The sequence below is a fragment of the Hemibagrus wyckioides genome, linkage group LG14 (assembly GCF_019097595.1).
Source record: "Hemibagrus wyckioides isolate EC202008001 linkage group LG14, SWU_Hwy_1.0, whole genome shotgun sequence".
Classification (NCBI taxonomy): Eukaryota; Metazoa; Chordata; class Actinopteri; order Siluriformes; family Bagridae; genus Hemibagrus; species Hemibagrus wyckioides.
This window is the reverse complement of record NC_080723.1, coordinates 4,679,447-4,699,031: the sequence shown is the minus strand read 5'-3', so window position 1 is coordinate 4,699,031 and position 19,585 is coordinate 4,679,447. Positions and strand designations below refer to the sequence as shown.

General features: G+C 40.7%; 2 protein-coding genes across 2 annotated transcripts; both read right to left on the bottom strand.

Annotated features, from left to right (window-relative positions):
* Positions 1-2,006: 2,006 nt before the first annotated feature.
* szl (sizzled) lies at positions 2,007-3,454 on the bottom strand. The gene is made up of 4 exons (XM_058407481.1): positions 3,174-3,454; positions 2,824-2,993; positions 2,625-2,717; positions 2,007-2,317 (listed from the first exon to the last, which is right to left on the bottom strand). The coding sequence occupies exons 1-4, from the start codon at positions 3,452-3,454 to the stop codon at positions 2,007-2,009; spliced, it is 855 nt and encodes a 284-aa protein (XP_058263464.1).
* Positions 3,455-6,494: 3,040 nt separating this feature from the next.
* mov10l1 (Mov10 like RISC complex RNA helicase 1) lies at positions 6,495-17,709 on the bottom strand. Its single transcript, XM_058407668.1, has 27 exons — positions 17,667-17,709; positions 17,198-17,304; positions 16,818-17,005; positions 15,900-16,056; positions 15,684-15,796; positions 15,324-15,514; positions 15,094-15,234; positions 14,508-14,915; positions 13,617-13,820; positions 13,360-13,474; positions 12,620-12,797; positions 12,451-12,521; positions 12,245-12,336; positions 11,960-12,018; positions 11,734-11,843; positions 11,541-11,625; positions 11,222-11,391; positions 10,070-10,216; positions 9,621-9,742; positions 8,735-8,834; positions 8,386-8,532; positions 7,995-8,168; positions 7,690-7,839; positions 7,499-7,606; positions 7,038-7,178; positions 6,826-6,917; positions 6,495-6,593 (listed from the first exon to the last, which is right to left on the bottom strand). Exons 2-27 carry the CDS (start codon positions 17,289-17,291, stop codon positions 6,569-6,571), a joined length of 3,582 nt encoding a protein of 1,193 aa, XP_058263651.1. The 5' UTR covers positions 17,292-17,304; positions 17,667-17,709; the 3' UTR covers positions 6,495-6,568.
* Positions 17,710-19,585: the final 1,876 nt, after the last annotated feature.

Here is a 19,585-nt window from a genome sequence, read left to right as displayed (position 1 = left end):
AGAGTAAGCTCAGATCCAGTGCTCAGTGGACCAGCTGTGAGAGGTCTCCTTTTCCTTTTCTCTCTTCGACCCCTTAAAAACAGAGCGCACTCAATAGCCTTTCCCCCCCAATGGCACTTCATATTGTCAATGGTGGGCCAGACTCCATGAATTAGAGAGGACAATGTGGTGAAGCCTGGCACAGAGGCGGCTTTTTGTGGCGCAGCACGGAAGTTTCTAATGTGCTCTCTCCCTATTGTGTCTATGGAGTCATAATGAGGTAGCAAAGGAGAATGAATTGCAGCGACCCTGTTCACATTTGCTAGCCACTCACACGCATGCACACAGACCCACACACACAAAGACTTCTGCAGTTAGGGAGACCCAGAAGGATGTTTGCCACATTCCAAGTGCGCACAATAAAGAGAGCTTGGACAAAATAAATTGAACAAAATCATATAAGGATAGCGGGAGATGAAAAATGGGACATCAAAATGTAAAGGGTGGTTTAATTATGCCTTTATATCTATTTATATATGTAAATAGATTTTTTTTAAAAGTAGATATAAACTGAAACTGAAATAAAGCAAGTTAGGGAGTTTAGGTTACTAATTACTGTCTTAGAGATTTCACAAATAAGCCATAAAAATACTGTAAAGAAAAAAATTTGAATAAGTCACCATGTATAGTTGAATATTCATCTTATTCACGGTGTACTCTAGCCTCGCACCCAGTGTTCCCAGTATGGACTGTGGGTCCTGACTGGAATAAAGTGGTTACTGAAGATGAGTAAATGAATAAAAAGAGGGACAGTCTTCTCCTTTTTTTTAATTTTTAACTCATTTACTCTTTTGGAAACAGATGCATATAGACACAAAACTTACAGCTGAAAAGAGTTTTTATTTAAGCTTCACTATAAACTATTACTTCAGATGTGGTTCATTCTTAGTGTTAAACTAACTCCCCTGTTACATTCTATAAAACCCTGTGGGCCTGTGACCTATAGTGCCATTTTATACAGAACTCTTTAATGCTTTAACTCTAGAAACCGTATTACTATTAAGCCCCATGTTGTCTCTGGCTTCTACAGCATTACCACCAGCATGTTAAATGTTTTTGTAAGATTTTATTATAGCCTTAGCTATAACACCATTGCTACTTGAACAGCAGCAGTGAAAAGTACTGTAAATAATGAATAACCTTTATGGTCATGTGAAGTCTTAAACATGTACACAAAAACAGGTTTTTACAACATACTGAAAAAGAAATAAATAGATAGATAAGGTGTGTATCTATACGCTTCTTGACAGGTTTAGGTTTAGGCATTTGTAGCATGCTGTTACTGTTCATAAGAGAAACAAGTGTTTCCTCTTCCCCTTTGGTGCTCTCAAAACGATCTCAAGTCACTGAGCTCACTACAAAACTCATTAGTTATATCACTCTGTGTTGTGTGTGAAAATCACAGGGCATCAGTAGTTATACAAATACTGAAACTGTCTGGAACCAACAATCACATCACAATTTTTCTTCATTCTGATAAACATTACCTGACTCTGCATGATGTTATGCATTGCACTGGCAAGACTGGGTGACTTGAGAATTGCATGAATGATTGCTGGAAAGTCATACATGCTGTAGTGCTTTCCCTAAACCAGTGGTTCTCTGTAGCATTGCTGTAGCAGGATCTCTAAATCCTGTTTCAATGAAATAAACGAGGCCAGTGGGGAAATATCTTTAGATGGCATTTATTCAAATTCCGCTTACAAACACCACAAGACACACATAAATACACTAATAATTGGATAGAAAATATTATCTTTTTACAAGGCCTTTTCTCAAAGGCTCGATATTTACAAAAAAAACCAAAAAAAAAAACAGAGTGCATTACATTTCATGTGCTCAGAAACTCGGAGCGCAAATTTTCAACCAGAGGAGAGAATTGAAGCTCCAAAACGACCTCCCTTTCAAACACCAGTTCACTCTTCACCAGAAGGTCTTCCCCTCTTCTATCACTGTGTATAATGTCCTCAGCACTTGTGGTGTTTCCATTTGCGGGTAGCGGCAGCTATGTGCAGGTCCTTCTTTAGCCAGGGGAAGAAATGTGCAAGCTCCACGGTGCCATCAGAGCGCATCGTGCCTGTGATCAGGTAGAGCTGCGCTCGCCCGGGCTTGACCAGTGCATGAGCACAGCGCAGGTTCAGCAGCAGCCATTGCTGCAGCAAGTTGTTGGTGTCGTATGGCAGAAGCGGGCCTCGCTGGATGAACTCCACCTTTCCCTCCACCTCGAGCTCTGGCTCCGATGAGGCCACACGGCGGCGGAACAGCTTAGCTTTAACGGCTGTGGAGAGAGAAAGACTTATTAAAAAGCAAGTCCTTGTATCCAGGATACATTCTCAGAAGTACCAATACCAATATAGTGCATTAGAGTAAAGCTTTTAAAGGTGGATCAGTGGTCTTTAAGCTCTATTTATGTACTTTTCAGTTATTTTCAAAGGTAGATTATAGTCAAGTTTCCAGGTGAAAGACGTAAACGTACCCAAGATGTTACTCTAACAACAAGGACAACTACTGTTTAAATCTGTTCATGATTGCTCATACTACATACTACAAATTTACTATAAGTCGGCTATAATGATTTTGCTTACCAAAGTCAGTAAGACAAAGGGCCTCCATCACTGTCTTCAGAGAAGGAAGCTCATCTACTGGAGGACATGACTGACATACAGGCTGGGGTAGATCTAGAAATGAAAAAGACAGACATGATTAAATCAGTGTGAAATAACCTTGAGAAGTTTTTTTTTTTAATGTTAAAATTGTTAAACAAAAACATTATAGAGAACTGACCTTTAGAGAACCTGCTGATATGCTTGGGCAGTGGGGTGAGACACATGTCGTCCTGAGCGGGAAAACGATCACAGTCCAGTTCTTCAGGCCATGAGTGGCCATGGCAAGCCAAGACCGGAGCACAGCTGTTTCTCACAGCCCTACACAGACTTCGGCAAGGTTGGATAAACCTACAGAGGGCGAAGTGGTACATGTTCACTTACATGAGATTAAGAGATGAGATGGAGATGTGAAAAAATGTAGCTGATTTAAGTTGAGAGATAATAAGGCTGTAACAGTACAAGTCTAAGAAGCAACTTGCTCCCAAATGGGATATCAACTAAAATTGAGGTGCAGTACAGAATACTTACGTGTCTAGACAGACAGGAGCGATAAGGGAGCAGATGAACGTCTGGGCCTGAGGGTGGCACCCTGTCTGCAGCAGGGAACGCCAGTCTTCGGAGCGTGGCACCACCTCACTCTCCAGGCTGCTATCACCTAGGAGGTTAGGTAGTCGCATCTCTGAGTAGCCCACATCGTGACACACACTCAGCTGGCGAGGTATGGGCACGCAGCGGGTAGATTGTCCCAAGTCAAAAGCCCTGATCTGGGCCAAAAGAGTGAAGGCAAACAGGGCAACGAAGAGAGCCATAGTTCCAGAGAAGAGGATGGTCCTGTCAGAGAGAAGGTCCTGTGCTGAGGTGGAATGATGCTGAGTGAGGCTTTCTTGGTTTATATACAGTGGGAGCAGACTTAGCCGGGGTTGTTATCAACGACCTATCAAACAGGCGCAGACGACGCGTCAAGCAGGAGATAACAATGTGCAGACGCAGGGGGAGAGGGAGAAGGAGGGGGCATTAAATAAACAATCAGAGACTTAGGGTACTTGAGCCCTCTCAGCCCATTAAATGATGCACACTGTAGAGTTTGTACGTGTATTTTGCTGTAGTTTAAAAAAAGAAAAAATTTTTCTGAAAAACAAAATGTAAACGCACCATAAGGTCTTCAGTTTATTAAATCTATTTGATTTTAGATAAAGTATTGACAGAATGAGATGTAATTAATAGGGAATGATTCAGAAATCCATGTTAGCTCTACTGATAAATGTCTCTAGAAAGTAATGCATTCATTTTTTAGTAGTTTATTGTGAATAAAACAATGGAAATTTAATGAATGAGCTTCAAATGTTGACTTCAGATATGAACACAAGCTTGTCCAGTAGCTACACACAGTAGACGAGGAATATTGCAGGCCATTTTTGTTTGATAATCTAAATAAAAAAAAGAGAGAGAAGAGAAAAAATATTAAAGGAATAACAGCTGATTGCACAGATATATTTTATTTAACGTAATTATATCTCAGGTGTAAAATAATAGCTTCTTGTCCTGTAGGGAGGGGGGGCTAGTGGACAGACAGGCAGTCTCCTAACTGATGACAGTTACTCTGTCTCCCCATGTTAATTTGAGCTTCCTTGACCCAAGAGACTTGACCATACAGCCTGTCTCCCATTAGAGCAGCCTTGTCTGCTGTCTACCTGACCACTACGCCACCTTTGATCTAACAAAATAGGGAGCCATTCATATTCAAATGCTGAATGGGACACCACTTAGCTACCGTGCCCTCCCTAATCCTTACATGAATCAGCTTACTGTCTACATGACGGACTTGCCTCTCGTTATGTGGAGCAATGGATTATCCCACATTAGCCAACAACTCTGCTTCAGTTTGTGTTAAGCTCTAGTATTAATAGTCTATTCTATCTTTACAATGTTTCTCAGTGAGACGCTCCATCCCATTGAATTTCTATGTACAACTTTTTGATGTTCCTACATCAGACTGGAGATGTGTAGGCTTGTCTCTAATGGACATATAGATATAAAAGTTTTCTTCACCGATCATTAGTTGATCAAAGACTCCACTGAAAACCACAAGTCTTATCTACACAACAGGTGCCTGTAGTACAAAAGCTTCATGTCATAAATGTCTCCCATCTACAGCTTGTATATTGCTCTGTCTCCAATATATAAAGCTTCCAAGAGTCAAAGGCCTCCAGCTGCAACTGTTCCCATCTATATGAGAACTTTATTCCTGGCCCCAGTTTTCAGACAAGGACCCAAACTAAAGCACTCAATGAAAGCAATCAGGCAGAGTAGACGGTGTGATTATTGTGGTGCCATTTGAAGTGAATTAGGGGGGAAAGGTTATCCATGCCACCATGTGCCTTCTCCCAGTCTCCCGGTCCCTCAGTGCTCGAGTCTCCAGCCCTGTCACCCCGGCCCCAGCCTCGATGGCCCCTTTACTGCCCTGGCTCAAGGTGGTGTAGACGGCAGTTAGCAAGGGGACCTAACTGGGCAATTAGAGACACAGGCCCATTTTGGAAAACAATAGAGGCCCCCCTTCTCTCATTGTAATCCCCCTAGGAGCATGTTTGTCTATCTAATAGCTCTCCTGCCCCTTTTTAGGTATTATGTTTGTGTTGTTAATGTATGGCCAGCCTTTAGAACACTAATGGGACCCATACAAGTATGTCTGTCAAAGCTTCTTTACCAAGTTGGTTCAGGCTTTCATTTTATTTTTTGTTACAATTTGCATTATGCACATCATGGATATACCATGGACAGTGTGGCATCATGGAGCTACAGATAAATTAACAAAACTTAACAGATAATAAGGATGATGAGCTAGTATTTGTATTTCCAGACATGATCTCTGCTTATCTTTATCTTTGATCTTGCTCTCTTGGTGTATATACCATGGTACAGAAAGTTTTTTGACATTAACCAGATGATTATAGTCATATTTGAAAGTTAACTGGTAAAAGATTGAATGATCAGTTTGTACCTTACAGCTTAAATTATAGATTGTATTTGCTTGTAGGAACAAAACCTGATCAGACTCGGCGAAGGAGCACAGCGCACCCGTAAACACAAGCACAACGCCTAGACACACACCTGAGTGTCAGACAGCTTACTCACACCAGAGTTTTACATCAAAGAGCAGTCAGGTAGTCAGGCCTAGTCTGATAAAAGCAGTCTCCACCTCAATCATTACAACCTCTCTGACACATATATGCTACATACACTGTACTTCCTTCGCTTAAAACTTTTACAAAATGAAAGAATCTCAATGCAAATTGACGCAAATAGTTTTTGCACAAAGTGTCATTTCAGATTATATTCCTGTATGCAGTCATAAATTGGGCAAATACTAGTTCAGCAAACTGATTTTGCAAGTTACTCTACACATCCCCACGTCTAGTCTCTTGGTCTCTTCATCCATTCTGTCTCTTACAAATAGTTATTGGCACTCAATTGTCGTATCCAGACTCGGCCATGGAGACGCTGCCACACCAAGACGTTCAGACATAGGACTGTCTCCAACTTACAGACACTCTGACAGTGCTCTCAAACCAGAGACTGAGATTCAGACCTTTATGTATGAAAGCAGAAATGTCATTCATTTAAAAAAAAAAAAAAAAAAAGTATATATATATGTGAATGTCTGTTTTACAAAAGAACAACTGGGAATTTTATGTATTAACCTTTTAACCAAGGTGCACACATACTTTACCCTCCCTAACTATAACTTTCCAGAACACCATTATAGAGTACCTGCAGTTTATAGAACACAAATCATATATCTAAAAACAACTACAAATACAGATGTAAAAAAAGGAAAATCTGACACAGAAATGTTTAAGTAATTATTTATTTTTATTGAATACACAACATTACTCTTTACAGAATATCCTGTTCGGAATTCTGCCTTATTTCTTCTCTGTAGAAGCAGCTCTGTAGAGAAAAAAAGAAAAAAAAAAAACACTAATTAATAAATAAAATAGTTGATTGTAATACCAGGTGTATATATTATATGAGATTATATATATATATATATATTTTATATTATATATATATATATATATATATATATATATATATATATATTATATGTATATATAAAAACTTTATTTATTCTGCAATGCCTGGCTCTCTAAGAGCTAAGATGAGAGCATAATAGACTAACCCATCAGCAACTCTGAGGGAGATTGGAGGGTCACAGCCGAGGAAAGCCCCATTCTCATAGGCGTACTGCAGCAGTGCATGAAAACATGGGTCCTGTAGCATGCGCACACACATAAAATCACTAGAAATTGTTATATCCTTGTGACATTCAATAGGCATGGACAGCATCATGCCCAAAGAACATGTTTTTGATCTGATGTAGCGCAGTAGTACCTTGATCAGCACGTGCGGGTTGCCGATAACGATAAGAAGAGCTTTCGGTCGTGTGATGGCAACGTTGAAACGTTTGGGGTTGGACAGAAAGCCCAGTACACTCTGCAGATCACTGCTATGTATCGCCTCATTGGAGCGCACCTGAGGATTTAGAAACAAGCTGAAGTTGAAATTAGCTTAAACCTCACAAACCACCAATAAATAAACAAAACATCTAAGCAGATCATAACTAAAGTTTACATCTTTGTGTATAAAAGCAATAAATAAAAAAAAAGTTGGACACGATACCATTTAAAATCCCACATTTGCCCATTTGCCATCTTCCAGATGGCTCTAGGTTTGAAAACTAATCTATAAATGTCCAGGAATTTCATCCAATTCCAACTACAAGTCTGAGTCAGTAAATATATTTTCAGATCTAGAACTGTTTTAAGATCTCCGCTAGCGAAGCAGCATGTTACCATAGAAAGGATGATGACCAAGAACTCCTGTCCCTGGAATTCCTCAACTGAGCCAACCTTAATGTCAGTAAGCCCAGCTCTGTGCAACAGCATTCGAATCTTTTCCACCTGATTACAGGAAAAATGACAAGAAAAAGTGTTTATTTTTAATGCAGGCTTTAAAGTGTGCAGACAACATGAGAGCAAGAGACCTGTTTCTTGTAAGGAGCGATGATGCCAATGTCAGTAGTTGGTATGGGGTTGTAGAGTCTTTTCGCCAGCTGACAACAGTAAAGCATGGCCTGCACTGCTTCTCCAGGGTTAAACCAGGATGGGTTAGAGCCTTCCCTCATCTCCGTGCCCTATATGGAATACAGTACAAAAACTACATAATGCGAACTAATTAAGAACATGAACGGTACATAATTAATGAGAAAATTCTGCCATGTATATTTTAAGGTTAAACCACACAACGCTAGGCAACATAATTGAAGCTAGGCAGGAATGAATGGTGCACCCTGACTCCGTGGAAGATGAGGGGGAAACCCTTGGTAGGAAGGCGGCTCCAGTGACACAGGGAGTCCACGATAGCTCTCTGTGAGCGTACGCACAGCTCGCCACCGTAGAACAGCCGAGATGGTAGCTCCAGCAAGACCTCATGGGAGCGGTAGTTATACACCAGCTTAGTTACCTTAAAACAAATTACAAACCTGCAGTTATCCAAAGAGAAAAACCAAAAAAAAAACTTTTCATGCTACAAAAGATATCAGTAGTGTAGTTCTCTAATGAGGCAAGTTAATGTTGAACAGTAATGACGAATTCATTTACACCAATTATAATTTAACATGTGACTTTAGTCGCAACCTTTCTTTCCTACACTTTTGTGGTAAGGTTTTTTTTTTTTTTACCAGTAATGGGTTGTAGCCCTTCTCAGTGAGGGAATACAGAGGGCTGGTCATCAGTCTTTCAAGCAAAGACACTCCCAGTCCAAAAGCTTCCGCTGGTCTCGACTTCACTACTGGACCCAACTGCTTTGGGTCTCCAGCCAGGACTATCTTTATGAGGGGGGGGGACAAAAAACAAAACAAAATGAACAGCAGACAACAGTATACTAAATGTAGTATATTCCTCCTGTATCTACCTGCTAGTTTAGATATATTATTAAATACCAATCTACAAATTGATTATAAAATCAAGAATATAGGTATATAGTACAAAGAATACAATACAACAGAGAATAGAGAATGCATGTCCAACCTGGCCAGTCTTCTCAAACAATAGGCCAAGAGGAATCAGAGCCTCAGGCTCGGTAGCTTGACCAGCCTCGTCCAGAAACACGTGAGTAAAATGGCCAACACTAAGAAAACAAAAACACAGAATATTCAGGAAATTTTAGCAATAAAAAATTTAATACATTAAATTATATTTTCTTAGTTTATATACACTATATTGCCAAAAGTTTTGGGACACCCCTCTAAATCATTAAATTCAGGTGTTGTTTTTCAGAGTTTGGGCTCAGCCACTTAGTTCTAGTGAAAGGAACTCTTAATGCTTCAGCTTCATACCAAGACATTTTGGACAATATCATGCTCCCAACTTTGTGGGAACAGTTTGGGGATGACCCCTTCCTGTTCCAACATGACTGTACACCAGTGAACAAAGCAAGGTCCATAAAGACATGGATGAGTGAGTTTGGTGTGGAGGAACTTGACTGACCTGCACAGAGTCCTGACCTCAACCTGATAGAACACCTTTGGGATGAATTAGAGCAGAGACTGCAAACCAGGCCAAAACTGGGACGTCTGACTTTACATGCACATGAATGTAATATGGAGTTGTCCCGCCCTTTGCAGCTATAACAGCTTCAACTCTTCTCAGAAGGCTTTCCACAAGGTTTAGGTGTGTGTTTATGGGAATTTTTGACCATTCCACTAGAAGCGCATTTGTGAGGTCAGGCACTGATGTTGGACGAGAAGGCCTGGCTCGCAGTCTCCGCTTTAATTCATCCCAAAGGTGTTCTATCAGGCTGAGGTCAGCCCAACCACTGAAAAACAACAATGTGGATGGGTGGTCCAAAACTTTTGGCAATATAGTGTGTGGATAGATAGACAGAAAGATAGATATTTAGCTCTACAGTTCTCACCGTAAGCCAATCTGGTAAAACATGCCAGCGCTAGAGCAGGTGCTGACAACAATACGGTGGAAAGCAGCCTGACGTACATCCTCTCCTGCATGAGAGTACTGTCGCAACACCTCAGGAACAGACTACAAGGATAAAGAGCACTTAATCATTTTCAAACAAAATGACCAGTTTAACAAAAGCACATAAAATGAAATGTGTTTAGTAATTTATACTGCAATTCATTTCTATCATTTATTTTCTTTGCCTTATTTACATTTTTGTAGTAGTTTAATTAGGACCTCTTGGGAGAAATTCATGTCCAAAAGAACAGAAATAAAACCTACACTAACTAAAACATTCACATGAAAACACAATTACTAAACCTAATCTAAATTAACCAAGGACAGGAATAAAAAAACAAACAAACAAAAACAAACAAGAAATCAGTGCGCTTGTGGAGACTGCAGTACCTCCTCAATCCTGCAGGTGGCGTTAACTCGTGCCAGGCTGGCGGCTTGCAGGTAGCCTGTCTCGTGCAAACGAATACAAATCAGATCTGCAGCACTGTTAGAAGGAGCGCACACCAAAACACGACTCCCTGGCACACGGTAATACACCTGCATGTGAATGCACTCAGTTAATATTTTGGACCATAATAAACAAACAAATAAATAAACTGAAACGTGAACATAAGTAGTTTATTCCTCATTTAATTAATTAACTCGTGTACACTCGATCACACTTTTACTCAGCAAAAACTTTCAGCTCAGTAATTCAGTATTTATGGCACTTCTAATTATTGTCCAGTTTTCACAATTGAGCAGTGAGCAACTGGACTTACAAGGCAGGTCAGTCATCGTAACGGCAACACGCGGTGTCTGCTCGGACAGACAGGTAGGCATCGTTTAAAGAACGTGTAAGCAACCATTTTCATTTTATTTTTAGTAAGCGCTTTATCCTGGTCAGTGCAAGAGAGGATCTGTCCCTACATCTCTAAAGACACTGGGCATGACGGATGGGACGCCAGTCAATCATGTACGAGTTTACACTCTAACGGCATTATTGTGTTGGTCTCCGTTTTGATGCCGAAACATCCCTGACAGATCCCTGAAGGTGTGCTGTGGTATCTGGCACCAAGATGTTAGCAGCAGATCCTTTAAATCCTATGGCGCCTCCATGGATCAACAAATTGTGATGCACTGTATATTCTGACACCTTTCTATCAGAACCAGCATTAACTTCAGCAATTTGAGCAACAGTAGCTTATCTGTTAGATCGGATCACACGGGCCAGCCTTCGCTCCCCATGTGCATCAATGAGCCTTGGCCACCCATGACCCTGTCACCTGTTCACCACTGATCCTTCCTTGGACCACTTTTGATAGATACTGACCAAAGCATTTTTCCTGCTTCTAACACATCAACTTTGAGGACAAAATGTTCACTTGCTGCCTAATATATCCCACCCACTAACAGGTCCCATGATGAGGAGATCATCAGTGTGATTCACGTCACCTGTCATAATGTTATGGCTGATCGGTTTATGTATCAGTCAGTTGATGAGTTTTGTACGTCGCTCAGGATAAGGGCGTCTTGTCAAACGATGTAAATGTAAACGAGTACCTGCAGTATGGCCTCTATGAGTGTGATGGTTTTGCCTGTGCCTGGGGGGCCGAAGAGCACGTAGGGAGTGGGGCGACACTCTCCACCGAGAATGCGTTTGACTGCCTCCTTCTGAGCGGGGTTAAGATCACAGTTAAAGAACTTGCCTGGGTCTGGGATGGGCTTAGCCGCTGCAGACAAATTTTAGCAGAAAAAGCAAGACAAGTAAAATATTCATACTTAAAGATTAGTATCTGCTTAACTGCAACCAGTAGTGACGGACGTGGGGTGTAAAGTTTTTTTAAAACTAAATAAACAAGTGGATTCAATCATTTTCTACCTGTTTTTGTCTGTGTTGCCACAGAGACCATGTCCATAGTCAGGGAAGATGGCTTCCCATTGTTCTCACAGGGATTTTCTTTACTCTATAAACACCATTATCAAGTTAAAACATGATGTGCACTGCGATCATATTCACCTTAATCACTGTAGTACAAAAAGAAAGACCCAGCGCTTGCTGGATTTCCACTCACATCGTCACCATCTAGGGTCGATTTGTTTTCCTCCTGTTTGGCTGACAGTTCAGGCTCCCAAACGCCTGTCCACAAGGGGCTCTGCAGCTGCAAAGATCTGGGGAAGAGCACTAAGCCACCAACAAGAGATGAGAAACACTTCATTGAAATATCCCTACTTTCAGAAACATCTGCATAAATGATACATGCAAGAAAAAGAGGGAATTGCTGTCCAGTTTTCTCTCACCATTCTCTCCAAAGTGCTTGGTCTGTTCCAGAGCACAGTGGCATCTTTTCATAGGCAGTCTGGGTTCAGGGAGGAAAAACCTTGCTAATTATTCTGAAGAATTATCACGAGGAATCTCGAGGTACTTAAAAATAATCCAGAGGAATTTGATTATATTGAAGTTTATCAGCATTGCATATGTACCTCAATTACTGATTGAGATTAGGTGATTTACAGTCAGGATTAAATCCAGAGATGTCTCATAATAGCTCCACTTGAGTTTTACAAGCGAGGTGGGATAGTCACCTGTTGTATGTAAACTCCACATCCAGCGGCTCACCCAAGTAGCTATTCAGAAATCCGCTGTTTACCCGCAAACTCACATCCTCCTCGCTGATCTGCAGATGTCAAGCAGCAGTAAAGAAAACTACTATATTATATGGAGATAATAAGCTTTGCAGTGGTTACATTTAGTACAGACCACAACGATAAGCCTAAATGAATTACAGCACCTCAATAACATAGCCGATGTATTCCACAACAAACCCTCCGTTGCATGGCTTCTTCAGAACAACTTTGTCTCCTGTTAGGAATCACACACACACACGCAGTATCATAATAAGCTACACTTAAAGGATCATGACAGATTATGCTGCACTGATAAACACATTTCTTCCTCACCTATGAAAAGATTGGGCCTTCCTTCACTCAACCCAGGCACCTCCAGATGCAGGTATCCTGCTCCCTTTTTTAGAAGCGCACCACTAATACTGAACTCTTTGAGCTCTCTCTCAGCGTGCAGCTCCTCCAGCCAAAGCAGAGCAGAGAAACGAGGTAACATATTGGATGGACACAATGGCTACAGAGGATAAGAGGACATGAGAGATTAAAGTTTTTCTACGGAGCCTGGAAGCACTGTAGTATATATAATCAGTTATACTGAATCCTAGTTTCAACATGATTCTGATTTTTCCATGTTTTCCAAAAATTATTTTAGTTTTTAAAATCACCCATAAATAGAGAGTCTCGTCTTTGTGTCCATGAAGCAAACATGGAAGACGACTGATTGGCTAAATGCTGACCACACATGATTGACCACTATAAAAACCATCTTCTGTCGATTCACCTTTGATCTAAATTACAAGAAATCTGTATTTCTGACATTTGATTTTTTTTTAGATTTGTATTTACGGCTCCAGATGATAAAATTTTATTTTATAAGTGTTTTTCTTTTTCTTTTTTATTATTTCTTGGAATTTGAGATCAGGGTCCTCCGTTTTACTCCTTACTAGGTCTGGATGCTCAGAATAAAGTTTCTGATTTCAAACATGTCTTTAAAAAATATGGAGTCTGCTTTCATACATATTTGAGATCAGAGACTTTATTCTGAGTAGGCAGACCTGGTAAATATGTTTCCTTACCTCCCCAAGAGCAGGCTGAACTACCAGCACATCAGTTTTGGCCTCCACACAATCTCTCAGGGCTTGTGGCACTGGGTAGCTCCCCAGGAAATTAGGTAGATGCCGTCTCACCAGTCTGAACAGAAACACATAATAGAAGAGGCATTCTTCAATACACACCAACTCACTTGTCACTATATATGAATTTACATCACTTATTATTACCGAAAATATTTACTCTTATGCTTTTGTTTTCTGGTCTCTGTTGGAACGCTTACCTGACCGGAGGTGCGGGAGCCACCACAGTGACCACTTGAGCAGGGTTATGTGGTGCTGGTGTTGGTAGCAGGGCAGCTGGACAGTAGGGGGCACAGGGCTTCAACAACTCCTCTTCCACACTGCTGACAAAAACCTCCAAGCGCCGCCCGATGGTAAACGAGGAGAAGTGCAGCAACAGCAGCTCGGCACAGCGACCCAGGTTCCTACACAGAGCACAGTCACAAAGTTCACCATTTCTTTACCTAATAACTCTTCCCCAAGACATTTCATTATAAACACTTTAAGGAAATCATCATACATCCACATTTAAGATTACTTCACACACCACATAATAAAAGGCTCTTTTCTGGTATTTCTTTTTATTATGCACGAGAGAACGTTTTAAATCAAGCTAGATCATAGTTACACTGCATTATATAAAATATTTCAGTTCACTGCATTCTGCATTTCGATATTTGCTGGTTCAAGGCCAAGTCTGGGCTTATGGCGATATCTGGATTATATGTTGTGTTACAAGCTTTAATCTCAGACTTACAATCTTAAAATCAGCTGTGTGTGAACGAGCATATCATCTTGCCCTTAAATACCGCTTCAGAATTACTGGCACCCTTGGTATAAACTGGTTTGTAAAAGGCTATGATATTGGGGGAAAAATCATTTTTAACAAAAACTATGCCACAGTTAATAGCACCCACTGTGCTTTTCACGCCAAAATCATTTTGAGCCTCTATTTTCCGTCTCATTTCACTACAGAACCCAGGATCCAGTAACATCTAGAGCAGGAGTAGGCAACGTCGGTCCTGGAGAGCCGCTGCTCTACAGAGTTTAGCTCCGACCATTGACGTTGCCTATCCCTGATCTGTGGTCAAATAATTTAATCAATCACTTACTTAGCCTGGCAGCCTACAGTGATGGACACCTTCTCTCCTGGTAAAATGTTCAGATTTTTCTCGATTGCTCGCACACACTTTGCCTCCTCAGCATTCTTCTCGCTATTATTTGCAACCTCTTCATCAATATCAACCTCGATACCATTGTTATGCCTTTCATCATCTGCCTCCGCAGGTACAGAGGAAAAATTGGGCAGCACACGGAGACCATGCCTTGCTATAAGGCCTCTGCCTGGGGCCTGGAGAACGGGCATGTAGGGGTTGGCTGGGATAGTTTGTTGAAACTTGGGTTTTGACAGAATGTCACCGTTGGCACAACATGGTGTCGGTCCAAACGAAAACTGCTCCTCTGAATCCCAGCCAGCAAATTCACAACACTTCAATATATGGGTCTCTGAACCAGTATTGCTGGACAGGAAACCAAAGAAGAGTTATTATGCTACAAATGAAGGCCGTTAGTTATAATGCCGAATATAAACAATTCTGCTAAATACACATCATCTTTTTAGTATCTGAAACATTTAAACTTAAAAACTAAGTCGTTATAAGTTTATCCAGTGGCAGGCCGCGTCTCATATTAACTCACTGAAGAAAGATGATCAGCTCTTTACTCTCCCCCAGCAACAAAGCGCCAAACTGGGTTTCCTCACTGACCACAAGTCCTCCCTTATTTTCCAGCAGTGTCTGGATTTCAGCCTCTGGCATGATCGCCATTGAGCCATTCAAGCTACAGAGTGATAAAAAGCAAGAAATCTTCAGTATGGATCTTTGGTATGAACCAAAGAAGTGATAAATGCATGAAAAGAGATCACTTGCCTGTGTTTCTTAATTGGGGCCATACAGAGAGCTCTCCAGCAATATAACGACTGACTGCTCTCCACCACCACAACACTCACTACATCTCCTTGTGTGGGTTTGTATCCAGCAGGCAACAGCAGACAATCCAAAGTGAAAAACACACTGTCTCCAACAACGCCACTATTTCCAAACACGCTCGACACATACACCTGACAGAGAGAGAAGGGACACAGTGTTAATAGATTTTAGATTAAATTCAATCAGTTCTACAAATAAACAAACTGAAAGAAAGGAAGTAGATAAAACAACACAATGAAGAATAGGAACATTAGTTGTGTGTGTGTGTGTGTGTGTGTGTGTGTGTGTGTTTGGACAGACTCGGTCCATGCGCTGGTATCGAAGCGGGGCAACACTTCGAGCCTGACTGGTCCACTCTGTGGGGCTAATGAAGTATTCTGCCTGCACCCAGTCTCCTTTCATAGGCTCAAAACCTGAAAGACAGACACACAAAGACGTGCACTTTCCTTCAACACACATTAATAATAATCCTGTGATATTTTTACTCAGAAATAATAGAAAGTTTTGATGCTTGACCTTCACACACGGCTGATCGGGGAAAATATGTCGTCTGGTTTATGAAGCCACCATCTTTATCACATGATGTTACTGTTCCAATCAGAGACCGGAGCTTATTAGCATCTGTTTTATCCGAGGCCCTGCCTCCTTCCCATGCATCCATTTGCCTCTCCACCTACAGAAAGAATTACACAGACATGCTGTATTTTGAATCGGTACATGACATGGCTAGTTTCTCAAAGCCTAAAGCCAATAATTCACATTCTATTTCTCATTTAAAAAGTATGACTGATGCTCTATGTTATCTTTCAAAGAACATTTTTAGTAAAAATATAGTATATTGGCAAAAGGTTTGGGACTCTTAATGCTTCAGCTTCATACCAAGACATTTTGGACAATTTCATGCTCCCAGCTTTGTGGGAACAGTTTGGGGATGACCCCTTCCTGTTCCAACATGACTGCACACCAGTGCACAAAGCAAGGTCCATAAAGACATGGATGAGAGAGTCTGGTGTGGTCCTGACCTCAACCCCATAGAACACCTATGGGATGAATTAAAGCGGAGACTGTGAGCCAGACCTTCTCGTCCAGCATCAGTGACTTACCTCACAAACATGCTTCTAGAGGACTGGTCAAAAATTCCCATAAACACACTCCTAAACCTTGTGGAAAGCCTTCCCTGAAGAGTTGAGGCTGTTATATAGGCAGACATCCCAGTTTTGGCCTGGTTCACAGTCTCTGCTCTAATTCATCCCAAAGGTGTTCTATCAGGTTGAGGTCAGGACTCTGTGCAGGCTATGGTATGCTGAAGCATTAAGAGTTCATTTTTAACTGGAACTAAGAGGCCGAGCCCAACTTCTTAAAAACAACACCTGAATTCAATGATTTGGAAGGGTGTCCCAAAACTTTCGGCAATATAGTGTACATGGCACCAACCCTTAGTGCTCTCCATCCTCCGTGGGCTCCGTCTCGAACAGCCAGAACATTAACCGCATCACCCACATGCAGAGGCACTCCTCCCAGCACTTCTCCAGTGGTGAAGTACACGGAATGGTCAATCAGCCCGTAATTCTCACAGAACTGAGTCACTACACCGTCTCGCATCTGCCGGATCTCCTCCATACCTAAATATACAAAAGGAACATGGATATACATTTAGGGGAATGAACCGACAGTAAGAAATGCGAGAACAGCGTCTGGCTTAAATTCATCAAAAGCTTAACTGGTGCTGAGAAAGGGTCAGCATGTCAAGATCACAATAAACCTGCTCAAGCCCTTTGCATCATAAACGTGTGTTTTTAGAAAGCCTGTCTTGCCTGTGCTGTAATAAGAGCCATCCTCTTCATCCTCCACCGTCCTCCAAAGTGGAGAGAGCAGCTTAGAGATGAGAAACTGTACAGCAGAGACCATTCTTCTCTCACTGCTAATACAGAACAAAAGACATTAACCAAGGCTATAAAGAGAGTGACTGGCGCATACAAACTTAATAAATAATGAATGCCCAACACTTGGCGTGTCCTCAGGACAACTATGCTTGCTAAAAGCAGTAACTCCAATATAAAACCAATATATGTACAACTCTTTAACAAATGACACATTTAACTGCGGTAATGACCATGTCTCCAGGTCAGTTAATGAGCTAGTCTGATTACCACCCTGCAGCACGTGCTGTAAACAAAGCACATGCCTTTGTCCTGACAAGCTAGCCCAGATTGTCGCAGGAAAAAAAAAAAAAAAAAAACAATATATAAAAATCTACAGTGAGAATATTCTACTCAAACATACAACACTTCGAGATATAATATGAGGTTAACTGTAATGGCGTGGCTTCAGGAGGTGTCAGTAATGTAACTCGCTCAGCATCACCTCGACTGGAGACCAGGAGCAATTTTTTTGGAGTCTTCTTAGTGAGTCGACTCATTTGAATCAGTTCTGGTAAATGATTCGTTCACTAATTAGTTGCTCAAAATGTGCCGCGAGTGGCATGTTTCTTAGTTTAGAAGTGTTAAGAACATTTATTATTATTAAATAAACAGCAGAGATAGATAAAATACAAATGTAAAAGTATTACGAATATAATAAAAGTAATAAGAGTCAGTTGTTTGTCTTGGGTCGTGACTGATTCACTAATTCACTGACTCGAGATTCACGAATCAGGTTCGGCTCACACACACACACACAGAGAGAGAGAGATGCAAATAATTCAGTGATTCAGTTTAATTGAGTGATTCAGTGAAAAATATCCAACGATATCGGAAATCTACGCCAATTCTCCATAATCGTGACGTCTCTGGAACAGATTTGGAAGCATTTTTTCCCCCACTATTAATATGGACATTATATTTGAACATGTGTGATAGTTAAATTTATAAAGTCTAAACGTTTTTGAATCAGTGACGTGCAGTACCGATTACACCCACTAGATGTCACAAGAGACCATCAGTAATATGGAATATCATGTGGACAAAATAAAACAAAATAAAAACAACTATTGACATGGAAATTGTACTTACGTGTAAATGACTACTGAATTAAGGCGAGTGACTTGTCGACAAGTTTTATTTGAGAGGTTCTTGATGCAAGGAACCCATGCATAGACATCATTTCCATGTGTAAATGAAGTGAGTGATTATCTCTAGTACTACTCCAGTCTGGATGGTTCTTGATAACTCGTAGTGACTTATTAGCCACTCAGCCTAATGTGGCAGAAAAAAGGTCTTGGAACAGCCCCTCGTTCGGTTCTAATGGACAGAGTACTGTTATTAATCTTTATTTACTAATTTCTGCTCATATATACTTAGCTTAATACTACTTAATAAAACTTTTTGCAGTCAGAAACCCCTTTGAAGATGGAACAGAATTTACAAGCACCCCCATATGACCACAAGATTAAATTCTAAGAATAACAAGGCAAAGTAATGCAATAATTTAAGTCATTTGAGCCATTAAAGCATTTTATATCTGATCCCACTTGATCATCATTAACAGCATTAATGCTTTTTGTTTGATTTAAAAGTGAACTATATTTATACTTGTGTTTTAGTTATCAAGCTTCTCATGAACCCTTTTTCTTTCAAGTGACCAGTAAACATACCTTTACAGATAAAATACCTAAATAATAATCACAGCAACATCTCTAACACTACTATAGTCAGGGTTGCACCCTGGACAGGTCACCAGTCCATCACAGGGACACACATGTAGACAGACAAGCACACACATATTTAGAATCACCAATCAACCTGATGTACATGTTTTTTGGACTGTGGGAGGAAACCAGAGTGCACCCACGGAAAGAGAGCAAATGCAAACTCCACACAGAAAGGCCCCTGCATGTTCAAACCCATGACCTTCTTGCTGGGGGGCAACAGTGCTAACCACCAAGCCGCCATGCTGCCCTACTCAAAACTCAAACAATTAATAACCAGTACAAATCTTTTGATTAGACTAATGTCAATGTTTTGATTCATGTTTCCTTGTTTTCATAAAGTGTTCTACTCAACAGAGCTTTCGTAGTTTCTCTACTAGAAAGACATATCATGTATTTAGATTATGATCATACAGATGTAAGAAAACACTCCACCTTTTATTCATTGCTAGTAAACATTAAGTTTAAGGCAGCTTGATTTTAAAGGGTAAAAGCCATTAAATGATTGTCCATAGTAATTAACCATTTTCCCCCAAAATGTACCTTTTTCTGTCAA